Source organism: Narcine bancroftii, chromosome 1, assembly GCF_036971445.1.
Source record: "Narcine bancroftii isolate sNarBan1 chromosome 1, sNarBan1.hap1, whole genome shotgun sequence".
Lineage (NCBI taxonomy): Eukaryota > Metazoa > Chordata > Chondrichthyes > Torpediniformes > Narcinidae > Narcine > Narcine bancroftii.
The window spans coordinates 132,087,202-132,099,962 of record NC_091469.1 but is presented as its reverse complement, the minus strand read 5'-3'; the positions used below and the strand labels follow the sequence as shown (position 1 = coordinate 132,099,962).

At 38.6% G+C, this 12,761-nt stretch overlaps 1 protein-coding gene across 9 annotated transcripts in view; it reads right to left on the bottom strand.

Moving 5' to 3' along the window:
* irf2b (interferon regulatory factor 2b) overlaps positions 1-12,761 on the bottom strand; it is a 116,438-nt gene that overhangs the window by 17,903 nt on the left and 85,774 nt on the right. For all 9 annotated transcript variants that reach the window (XM_069940146.1, XM_069940136.1, XM_069940157.1 and 6 more), the window contains 2 exons: positions 6,909-6,955; positions 6,043-6,163 (listed from right to left, as the gene is read on the bottom strand). In XM_069940146.1, the coding sequence (XP_069796247.1) occupies positions 6,043-6,163; positions 6,909-6,955 (168 nt within the window). The remainder of the gene's footprint in view (positions 1-6,042; positions 6,164-6,908; positions 6,956-12,761) is intronic.

Here is a 12,761-nt window from a genome sequence, read left to right as displayed (position 1 = left end):
TTGATAAAAATCTGATAGGTACCTTAATTGTGCGGCTCTATAATAATTTTTGAAGTTTGGCAATTGTAAGCCTCCTTGTTTATACCATTCTGTTAATTTATCTAGTGCTATCCTCGGTTTCCCCCCTCTCCATAAAAATTTCCTTATTATTTTCTTTAACTCTTTGAAGAATTTTTCTGTCAGTTGTATTGGCAATGCCTGAAATAAGTATAGTATCCTTGGAAAAATGTTCATTTTAATACAGTTTATCCTTCCTATCAGTGTTAGTGGTAGCTCTTTCCAATGCTCTAAATCGTCCTGTAATTTTTTCATTAGTGGATTGTAATTGAGTTTATATAATTGGCCTAGATTTTTGTTTATTTGTACACCTAGGTATCTTATTGCCTGCATTTGCCATCTGAATGGGGATTCCTTCTTAAATTTTGAGAAATCCGCGTTATTCATAGGCATTGCTTCACTTTTATTTACGTTTATCTTGTATCCTGACACTTCTCCATATTCCTTCAATTTCTTATATAGTTCTTTTATTGATAGTTCTGGTTCTGTTAAGTACACTATCACATCATCCGCAAATAGACTGATTTTATATTCCCTGTCTTTTATTTTTATTCCTTTTATATTATTATCTCTTCTTATCGATTCTGCTAGTGGTTCTATAGCTAGCGCAAACAATAATGGTGATAGTGGGCATCCCTGCCGCGTTGACCTGCTTAAGTTAAATTGCTTTGATACATGTACATTTACTGTCACTTTCACTAACGGTCCCTTATCTAATGCTTTAATCCAATTAATATACTTCTCCGGTAAACTGAATTTTTGCAATACTTTGAACAAGTAATTCCATTCTACTCTGTCGAAGGCCTTCTCTGCGTCTAAAGCAACTGCTACTGCAGGTGCTTTATTTCCTTCAACTGCATGAATTAAGTTAATAAATTTACAAATATTGTCTGTTGTGCGTCTTTTTTTGATAAATCCAGTTTGGTCTAAATTTACCATTTTCGGTACCTGTTCTGCTAATCTGTTTGCTAATAGTTTAGCTATTATCTTATAATCTGTGCTTAGCATAGATATTGGTCTATATGACGCTGGTGAGAGTGAATCTTTCCCTTGTTTTAGTATCACTGTAATTATTGCTGTTTTACATGAATCTGGTAAGTTTTGTGTCTCATCAATCTGGTTGATTACATCCAGGAGGGGCGGTATTATTAGATGTTTAAATGTTTTGTAGAATTCTATTGGGAGTCCATCCTCTCCTGGTGTCTTATTATTTGGTAATATTTTTATTATCTCTTGTATTTCTACTGTTCCAAATGGTTCTGTTAATTTATTTTGTTCCTCTATTTGTAGTTTTGGTAGTTCAATTTTAGTCAAAAATTCATCTATTTTCCCTTCTTTCCCTTCGTTTTCAGTTCGGTATAATTGTTCATAGAATTCTCTGAAGTTTTCCTTAATTTCTTTTGGATTATATGTAATTTGTTTGTCTTTTTTCCTTGTTGCCAATACCATTTTCTTAGTTTGCTCTGTCTTAAGCTGCCATGCTAAGATTTTGTGTGTTTTTTCACCTAGTTCATAATATTTCTGTTTTGTCTTCATTATATTCTTCTCCACCTTATATGTTTGTAATGTTTCATATTTTATTTTTTTATCCGCCAATTCTCTTCTTTTGGTTGTATCTTCCTTTATTGCTAATTTTTTTTCTATGTTTACTATTTCCCTTTCCAACTGCTCTGTTTCCTGATTATAGTCCTTCTTCATCTTGGTTGCATAACTTATTATTTGTCCTCTAATGAATGCTTTCATTGCGTCCCATAGTATAAACTTATCTTCCACTGATTCCGTATTTACTTCAAAGTACATTTTTAATTGTTTTTCAATAAATTCTCTAAAATCCTGTCTTTTAAGTAGCATGGGGTTTAATCTCCATCTATACATTCTTGGAGGGATGTCCTCTAGCTTTACTGTCAGTATTAAGGGTGAAAGGTCCGATAGCATTCTCGCTTTATATTCTGTTTTTCTTACTCTATCCTGCATACTAGCTGATAACAAAAATAGGTCTATTCTTGAGTATGTTTTATGTCTAGTCGAGTAGTATGAGTATTCCTTTTCTTTTGGGTTTTGTTTCCTCCATATGTCCACAAGTTTCATTTCTTGCATTGATTTAATTATAAATTTGGTTACTTTGTTCTTCCTGTTAATTTTTTTCCCCGTTTTATCCATATTTGGATCCAAATTCAGATTGAAATCCCCTCCTATTAGTATGTTCCCTTGCGTATTAGCTACCTTCAAAAAGATATCTTGCATAAACTTTTGATCTTCTTCGTTAGGTGAATATATATTAAGTAGATTCCAAAGCTCCGAATATATCTGACATTTTATCATAACATATCTCCCTGCTGGATCTATTATTTCCTCTTCTATTTTAAATGGCACATTTTTGCTAATTAATATAGCCACTCCTCTTGCTTTTGAATTATACGATGCTGCTGTTACATGTCCTACCCAATCTCTCTTTAATTTCTTGTGCTCCAATTCAGTTAAGTGTGTTTCTTGGACAAATGCTATATCTATTTTTTCCTTTTTCAGTAAATTTAGTAGTTTCTTCCTTTTAATTTAGTTATGTATTCCATTAATATTTAAAGTCATATAGTTCAGCGTAGCCATTTTATATTTTGTTTATCTTCTCTTTCCGTTTTTCCATCATTACCTTTCCTCCTTTTCCATTTCTGTTTTCTTATTTTCAACTCCTTACCAGACAACATTCCTACAACATCCAACATTTTCCTTATTCTCCTATTTCTATCTTCTTTATCCCCAATCTCCCCTTCCCCTACTGAGTTGTCCTTTATCCCTTGTCGGACAACCACATCTCCCCTCTCCATTTGGATTTGCGAATCCACTCGCAAGCGTCAACTGATTTTGCAGTGACCGCTCTTTTCCCCCACCCAGCCCCCCCCAGAAAAGATTTCACTTTTCATATGTCACAAAGGTCACTCTTTTAATTCCCTCCTTATTCTCTCTATTCCATTACCTTCCCTTATTAATTCTTGTCTATACTATCTATGTTTTCCTCTAATTACAGATACTTTCACGTATGCCCATTGTCTCTATTCACTCTTATACCTCTTTACCCGCATACATATCAATCGTGGTTATTTTTACCCTCATTACCCGTCTTCATCCCTCAGTCTATTTTTGTCTTTACCCACATACATATCAATCGTGATCATTTTTACTCTCATTACCCGTCTTCATCCCTTAGTCTATTTTTGTAATTGTTCTGCAAATTTTCGTGCTTCTTCTGGATCCGAGAACAGTCTGTTTTGTTGTCCTGGAATAAATATTTTCAATACCGCAGGATGCTTCAGTGTAAATTTATATCCTTTCTTCCATAAAATCGCCTTTGCTGTATTGAACTCTTTTCTCTTCTTTAGGAGTTCAAAACTTATATCTGGATAAATGAAGATTTTTTGCCCTTTATACTCCAGTGGTTTGTTGCCCTCTCTTACTTTTTCCATTGTCTTCTCCAGTACCTTTTCTCTTGTAGTATATCTTAGGAATTTTACTACAATAGATCTTGGTTTTTGTTGTGGTTGTGGTTTAGAGGCCAATGCTCTATGTGCCCTTTCTATTTCCATTACTTGCTGTAGTTCTGGACATCCTAGGGTCTTAGGGATCCATTCTTTTATAAACTCCCTCATATTCTTGCCTTCTTCATCTTCCTTAAGGCCCACTATCTTTATGTTATTTCTTCTGTTATAATTTTCCATTATATCTATTTTTTGAGCTAGTAGTTCTTGTGTCTCTTTAGTTTTTTTATTAGATTCCTCCAATTTCTTTTTTAAGTCTTCTACCTCCATTTCTGCTGCTATTGCCCGTTCTTCCATCTTGTCCATTTTTTCCCCCATTTCTGTTAAGGTCATATCTATTTTATTCACTTTCTCTTCTGTGTTGTTTATTCTTCTTCTTAAATCATTGAATTCCTGTGTTTGCCATTCTTTAAATGACTCCATGTACCCTCTAACAAGAGCAAGTATATCCTTTACCTTGCCTTTCCCTTTATCTATTTCACTGTATTCTTCCTCTTCTTCTTCCTCTGGGTTGGCCATCTGTTGTTTCTTTGGTGCCCTTTCCTCCTCTTCTTTCTTGTTTCTATTGTCTTCTGTGGTCTCTTCTTGCTGCAGGTGTTCTGCAGCTGTCGTTGCCGGCTGTGGAGATCGACTCCCCAGCTGGTCCCCCCTCCCGTCGGTGTGTTTTTTTTCATGCGCATCGCGCATGTGCGAGGAGTCACGCATGCGCGGTTGCGCACTTTTACTCGGCTCTGTGAGCCATTGTTGTAGTTCTTTTTCTACCGACCTGAGGTAGTGGGCTCCTCTCTCCACAGCGGGCCTTTTCGGACAGGTAAGGCCTTCACCTTTTTCCTCCGTTGTCTTCTCTTCCTCTCTTCTTACCGTTGATTTTGATTTTTCTCCTTTTGTCTCCATCTTCTTTCCACCTTTATACTCACTTTTCTTTAACTTGTATTTCTGTGCCTTTGTATTTTCTCTTGTTTTTCCCGACTTTTCTGGAGAGGGCTGGAGTTCACCGTCCGGCCACTACTCCATCACGTGACTCCTCCCCGTTTGTTGTATATTAATGTGGTAAATTGGATCAGCAACTTTGCTGATGACACAAAGATAGGAAGCTTTGTGGACAGCGATGAAGATTTTCAAAGTTTCCAGAGGGCTCTGGACCAACTGGGAGAATGGGCCAAAAATGGCAAATGGAGATTAATGCAGACTGTGTAAGGTGATGCATTTTGGAAGGGCAAACCAAGGTAGGACATACAGTAAATGAAAGGGCGCTTAGGAGTGTGGAAGGACAGAGAGATCTGGGAATACATATATATTGTTCCCTGCTGGTGGACAGGGTTGTAAAGAAAGCTTTTGGCATCTTCGCATTTATAAATCAAAGTATTAGGATGTTATGATGAAGTTGTTTAAGACATTGGTGAGGCCAGATTTGGAATATTGTGTGCAGTTCTGGTTGCCTAACTACAGAAAAAATATCAATAAGATTGAAAGAGTGCAGAGATTTACTAAGATGTTGCTAAGTCTTCAGGAGTTGAGTTACAGGGCAAGATTAAACAGGTTAGACCTATTCCTTGAAGTGAAGAAAAACGAAGGGGAGATTTAAAGGAGGTTTAAAAAACTATTAGAGGTATTTTCCACTTAGATTGGGTGACATAAATATGAGAGGTCATAGTCTTAAGATGAAAGGGGAAAGATTGAGGGAGAACATTAGGGGAAAGTTCTTCACTCAGAGAGTGGTGGGGGTGTGGAATAAGTTGCATCTGATGTGGTGAATGCGGGCTCAATTTTGTGTTTAAAGAATATATTGGATAGTTACATGGATGAGAGAGGTCTGGTGTGTTATAGAATCTCAGTAGGTCAGCAGGACTAGTGAAATGATGGTCAGAACAGACTAGAAGGGCAAATGGCCTGTTTTCTGTGCTGTAGCTTTTTATGGTTCTAAAAAAAGAGGGTTACGAGGTAGGAAGGGTTTAGTATTTTTGGCAGAAATATGTAAAGGACTGAAAGGCCTTACCGTACTGTAATGTTCTACGTTCTATGAATGTTCTCCCTGTGAACTTTATGGGTTTCTTCTGGGTGCTCTGGTTTCCTCCCCAGTCTCCAAGAACATACAGTGTTTTCAGGTTAATTGGTGTATTAGGGCAGTACAAGCTCATGGGCCAGAAAGGCCTGCTATCATGCTTTAAATAAAATAAATTAAGTCTATGCATCATTTTGTAGCTAACAGGCTTTGACTTTTCTTTCTCCTTCAAGTGAATCAACAGTGGCCATTACTGTTTATGACAGACAAACAATGTGGGAAAGGGCACTGGAACAGATAATTGATAAAAACCAGTTGAGTTGTGGTAAAAAAATAACCTCTCTCTGCAAGAAAAAAAGTATGACTCATTTTAAGCTGTGCAATTGTCAAAGTTGATGGAAACAGAAAGTAAGCAGTATTAAAAACATGTACACTTGAGTAAATGTGACTTACCGTCAAAGTTATCCATAGTGCTGTGAACTTGTGCGTCATCTTTCACGTTAGGCTTTGTGTAAAGATCATGATTGTTTAGCAATCCTTCATTTTCTTCAAAGGGAAATTTTGGTGTTTTCCACTACAAAAACAAAAGATTTCTTCTTAATTCAGCAGTCTTGCATCCTCAATGACTTCATAATTGTAGTGCAACCTTTGAGGTGATTTATAAACAATTCCTTATAAGTATGCTATATTGTCCCTAATCTCCTCTAAACTATTTTGTACCCTTTTACTACCTCCAAATGGTAAATGTCATGGTGCGAAAACAAAAGATTTCAGTTGACTAATGACGGTGGTTAACAGTGCGTGCAAGTGAGAAACTGGCATGATGAGATATTCCTGGCTACACTGTCTTATGCAAGATAATTAAAGTGAGATACTCCGCTGACTGCAACAAATTCTGAGACCTTAACCATGAAACCTTTTTGATTTCTGCAAGCATTATTCTAAAAATTATATAATTTTCTTCTGTCACAATGCTTTGACCATAGAATTTCAACCAGAATTAATTCAGACTGGTGAATGTTTCTTATTTGGTCTTATAAACTATTGAATTTATGAGATGTTCTTGCTCTACAAAATTAATAAGGGCAGTGTTGTAAACCACCTCGCCAAAGCCTAGATGAGTCACTGCTAACAAAATAATTTTAAAAAACATTTTGTTCTCCACTGATATGGGGGAGGGGGGGGGGCTGTGAGGGATGTTTGTTGTTTTTAAATGATGACTACAATAAAATGACATCACATTAAGATTAGTTGCCCAATCTCTTTACAGTCTCATGTTCCTTTGATATCAAATTAATAGAAAAAAGAACAGTATTTACCTTGACTGTTTTGCATTGTTCTTCCTTTTCCACTTTTATTTTCTTTCCTGTGAAGAAAAATGTCAAGTTTCAGAACAAAAGTGCCCAGTAATGGTTGATTTCAGTGAATACGAAGGTCCTTTCAGATATTTGAGGTTGTGAGCCAGCAACTGGAGGTATATGCAGAATATCAAACTTTAGTTTATTGTATACTACTTGAATTAGTAAGTTCAATGCTGAACCCTCTTAATGCTTAGAGAAGTCATTAAAGGGTCCAAAAATAGGAAAAAAAAACCCCACATTGCCTTCATTTTCCAAATGCAGTGAATAATTTGAAGTTCTTGGTTTCATTAGTTAAATCATTGCCATAATTACACAGAGCCTTGACGAGACCACAAATGGATTATAGTGCGCACTTTTGAAACTCGGAGCTCAGCACTGATGCACTGGTACTGGTTATTGAGATAGTAGGTTTGTCTTTTGAGAAGGGATTGAGTAAAGTATCCCCAAATTCTTTAGAGTTTGGAAAAATGAGAAGGGAACTCATTGAAATATCTGAGTACAGGGAAGATGCTCTTCCTGGAGAAGGGCGTGAATTGGACCATGGGACTGGAATATTATAGCCTAAAAGAAATATAAGACACAGAAGCAGAAATAGGCTATTCAGCCCAGCGAATCTGGCCACCATTTAATCATGGGCTGATCCATTTTCCCACTCAGCCCCATTGCCCGGCTTTCTCCCCGTAAACTTTGATGCCCTATCTAATCAAGAACCTATCAATCTCTGTCTTAAATACACCCAATGAGCAGGCTTCCAGAATGGACTGTGGTAACAAATTCCACAGATTCACCACCCTCAGGCTGAAGAAATTCCTACGCTTCTCTGCTCTAAACGGAAACACTTCAAATCCTGAAGTTGTGCCCTCTTAACTTAGACTCTCTTACTATGGGAAACAACCCCATTTTACATGTACTCCATCCATGCCTTTCAACATTCAAAACGTTTCAATGAGATCCCTCCTCATCTCCTAAATTCCAACAAATACAGGCCAAGAGCTGTCAATTGCTTTCATTCTCCTTTCATTCCTGGAATCATCCTTGTAAACATCCTCTGAACCCTCTCCAACATCAGCACATCCTTTCTTAAATGAGGAACCCAAAATTGAACACAATATTCCACGACTGATTAAACCTTCTGGAACTGATCCAAGCAGAAATGACACTCCTAACTCATGATTTTGCATTTGACCCTGATATGACCTCACATCAGGTTGAGATTACTTATAGTTGTTATCATTAATTAATCAAAGAGAAGGGAAAGACAAGTAGCTCAATGTTCTGGAGCACAGATGCTATTGGTGTGATAGAGGAGGAGATAAGAGAGGAGAGGAAATTGCATTTTTCATTAGGAGGAATGTCAAGGCAGTACATATAGAGGATATTCCGGTGGAGGGGGAGGGGGGGGGACGGATGGGAAATCATCTAATGTGATTATATGGGTGGAATTTTAAAATTATGAGGGGATAAATCCCTTTGATGTGATTGTATTATAAACCCCCCTCCCAAAGAGTCATCAAAAATTAGAATTATGTACGGAAATTTTAGAATCTAGTTCAAAGAATAAGATTGCAATAGTTGGTGATTTCAATGATCCTTTTATTGAGTGGGATTCCAAGGTGCAAAGCGCTTAAACAGGGCAGAATTTATTATATGCGTTCCAAGAAACTTGCTTTAAATAGTACATGGAGGACCATACTAGAGGAGACAAAAAACTGGATTTCCTTTTGGGAAAGGAGACAGGCTGGGTGACTGACAACCATTTGGAGACCAGTGATCATACTTCTACTGATTTTCAAATTATTAGGGAAAGAGTTTGGATTGTTCCACATGTTAAAGTCATAAACTGGGGCAAGGCTAATTTTGATGCCATTAGAAAGCAACTTCCAAATGTTGATTGGGAGAAGCTGTTTGTGAGTGAAACGAGAGGCTATTAAAAGTGAAATAGGGGGAATTCAGTGCCAGCATGTTTGTGTTAGAGTGAAGGGCAAAGTTGGCACATCAAGTGAACCAGCACATTTAAGCAAAAAGAGGCCAAAGGATAGCTTGAGCAGACAAGGTTGAGGAGATTATTAAGAAATTTACAGATCTATTAAAAGGGTAACTGAGAGGAAATAGATCAGTAGTGCTCAACCTTTTTCTTTCCACTCACTTTAAGTAATCCCTATGCCATTGGTACTCTGTGATTAGTAAAACCACTGTTCTAATTGTACCGAATTGACTCGTTATGTGCACGGTTTCATAACTCCAAAGGAAATGGGCCAATGACAATTTTTCTCAAGCAAAATACTTCAGTAACAATTGAGTCTGCTTGATTCTCAACCTTCCCTTCCCACTCACATACCACCTTAAGCAACCCCTTACTAATCACAGAGCACTTATGGCATAGGGATTGCTTAAAGTGGCATGTGAGTGGAAAGAAAAAGGTTGAGAACCACTGGAATAGATCTCTTTAAGGATCAATGTCTATATGTGGAGCTGCAGGAGACTGCTAAGTTCTTAAATGAGTATTGCTCATAGTTACTGTGGAGAATTCCATTAAAGCTACTGAATAGTGATTCTTGGAACATCTCAACACAAAAAAGCAGCCTTAAAACATATTAAATCCCCAGGGTATGACCAAGTGTATCCTTGGACATTGTGGGAAGATATGGAAAAAATTGCTGGGGCACTAGCAGAGATGTTTGCATTGCTGTCAGCCACAAATGAGCTAATAGAATACTGAAGGGTGGCTAATGTTGAGCCTTTAAGGGTTGCAAAGGCAAGCCAGAGACCTGCAGGCCAGTGAACCTAGCATCAGCAGCGGGAAGGTAACTGAAAGGAATTCCAATGGACAGGATCAATCAGCATTTTCAAAAACCAAGTCTCACAGATTTGACTGAGTTTTGTTGAAGAAGATTGACGAGTCAAGACAGTGAACATTACCTACATGGACATTAGCAAAGTATTAGATAAGGAGTGGTTACTTCAAAAGATCAGGTCACATGGGCTCCAGGTTGAACTAACCAATTGGATGCAAAATTTGCTTTGTGGAAGGAGTTGGAGGATGGCAGTGGATGATTACTTCGCCAATTAGCAGTCTTTGATCAATGGTGTGTCTCAGGGATCAGTACTGGGTCACCTGCAATATGTTAACAATTTAATGGTTAATAAGTTTGCAGATGTCACCAAAATTACTCATATAGTAGCCAGTGAAGAAGGTTATCTAGAATAACAACAGGATTTCGATCAATTACAGAAATGGACCAATGAATGCCAGATGGAATTTAGCTTAGACAAGTGTGAGGTGTTGCATTTTGGTAAGTCTAAACGGGGCAGGACGTGCAAGGCCCTGAGGGTTTTGTAGAATAGAAAGACTTAGAGATACAGGTATATATTTCCAGGTAAGTAGCAGGTACACAGGTAAAGAAAGCATCTGGCAGTCAGGGCACTGAGCAAAGGAGTGGGACTCCATGTTATAACTGTACAAGATATTGGTCAGACCACATTTGGAGAACCAAGGGCAGTTCTAGTTGTCCAGTTATTGGAAGGATGTCATTAAGCTGGAGAGGTTGCGGAAAAGATTCTCAAGGATGTTACCAGGATTGAAAAGCTTGAGTTACAAGGAGAGGCTGGATAGTCTTGGACTGGGGTTGGAAGCTATGGGTGATCATATAAGATCATGAGGGGAAAAGGTGAGATGAATGGTCACAGTTTTCTCTCCCAAGGATAGAGGAGTCCTAAACTTAGGGGTCCTAGGATTAAACTGAGAGGGAAAAGATTTAAAATGGACTTTTTTTCATGCAGAGGCTGGTGGGTATATGGAATGAGCTGCCAGAGAAAGATGGAAAGGGGGTTACAGTTGTGGTGTTTAGAAGATATCAGACAGGTATTTGGATAGGAAATATTTGGAGGGATACAGAGGCGAATGGGATCAACTTGGATGGACAGCCAGGTCAACATGAACAAGTCAGGCCAAAAGGCCTATTTCCATACTGTATGAGTCTGTGACTTTATGAATCACTGTCTCAGAATAAGGGGTAGAATATTTAGAACTGTAAAACAGCGAAACTGCCTAACCCATCTTTGGAATTTTCTCCCATGAGGGCTATAGAAGCTCAGACATTGTTAATTTAAAGCAGAGATCAATAAATGTCAAGACATTGAGAGAATCAAGGGATATAGGACAATTCAGAAAAATGGTCAAGGTAGATAAATCTTCATCTTAATGAATGCTGACAGACTCTCTAAAAACCAAGTGCTTCCTTCATTATGATCTTACTGTGTCAAAGTTGGAAAACAAAGAGAAAAATAGAATCTTCTCCCAGTTTGAAGCTTTCCATCCTCCTTCTTGGGAAAACATGGCTTTCTCTCTATTTCCATTAACTTAAACATCACCAGCACCTCCTCTATTTCCCGCACATCTGCTCTAGCCCCTCCATCCTGAGACATAGCAAAGACAGAGTTCCCCTCATCCTTACCTACCACCCCACCAATCTCTTCATCTAAAACATATTTGTCAATATTTCTGCCATCTACAATAGGAACCATCCCCAGAAACATCTTCCCTCTCCACTTTCCATAAGAATCAGTCTCTCCAAGACTCCCTCATCAACTACTTCATTCCCACCAATTGGTATCAAATCCCTGTAACCACAAGGGTCCACTATTCGTGACCCTGAACAGTCCTTCAAAATGAAGCAACACTTCACCTGTGAATCCATAGGGGTCATTTACTGCACTAGGTGCTCCCGATGCAGCCTCCTCTCTATTGGGGAGACTGGACGCTGACTGGGAGGTCATTGAGCACCTTCAATCTGTCCGATGCAACAGGAAGGACCTCCCAGTGGCCAACCACTTCAATTCCATACCCCTCTGCCACACTGACATGTCTGTCCATGACCTCGTCTATTGCCTCCCGCAAATTGGAGAAACAACACCTTGAATTCCATCTCAGCTATCTCTTACAAGACAGCAACAATATTAACCTCCAATTTCTGTTCACCCCCCAACCCCAATGTTTCTCTTTCTTTTTCATCACTGTATCCTTTCCTCGAGCTCCCCACCCCTTCCCTTCTTTCTCTTGTCATACAACTCTCTCCCTTTGTCCTCTCTCTCCCCCTATCACTTTGTTGCTTCTTTCGCTTCTACCCTTCCACCTATATCCACTGTTATCTCTTAGCTGTTAAACTGTGCTCCTCCCCTTCTCCTCCCCCTTGCCTTTCATCCACCCTTCCTCCAACATATTTATTCAGGTAGCTGGCTGATTTTCAGTACCCCTGAAGAAGGGCTCAGGCCCAAAAGGTCGACTGCCTTTTTCTTTCTACGGATGTGACGTAACCTGCCGAGATTCCCCAGCATCTTTGTGTACTGCAATAGACCCCAGCATTTGCAGATTTCCTTGATTACCAACACAAAGAGAATGTTACTTCCTTAAAGTATGTGCAGACTCACAGAATGAAACCGATTTTTACATAAAATATTAAGAAGAGAATTGATCCAAGTTTATTTGTCATCCAATTACACCAGTCCAATCCGACGAAACAGCATTCTCCAGACCATGATGCAGAACAGTGCAAAACATGCGAACAGACAAACAATGCACATACACAGTACTTATGTGCATGTATGAAAATGAATATTCTTAATAAATAGTAGAGTCACGGAGAGTTGTTTTAGCAGTCTCACTGCCCATAAGAACCTCTTCCTCAGCCAGGTGGTTCTGGCACTGACACTTCTCTATCTTTTCCCTGACAGGATAACTGGAAGATGTTGCATGTAGGGCCCTTCCTGATTTTACGAGTCCTCTTTAAACAATGATCCTGGTAAATCCCATCA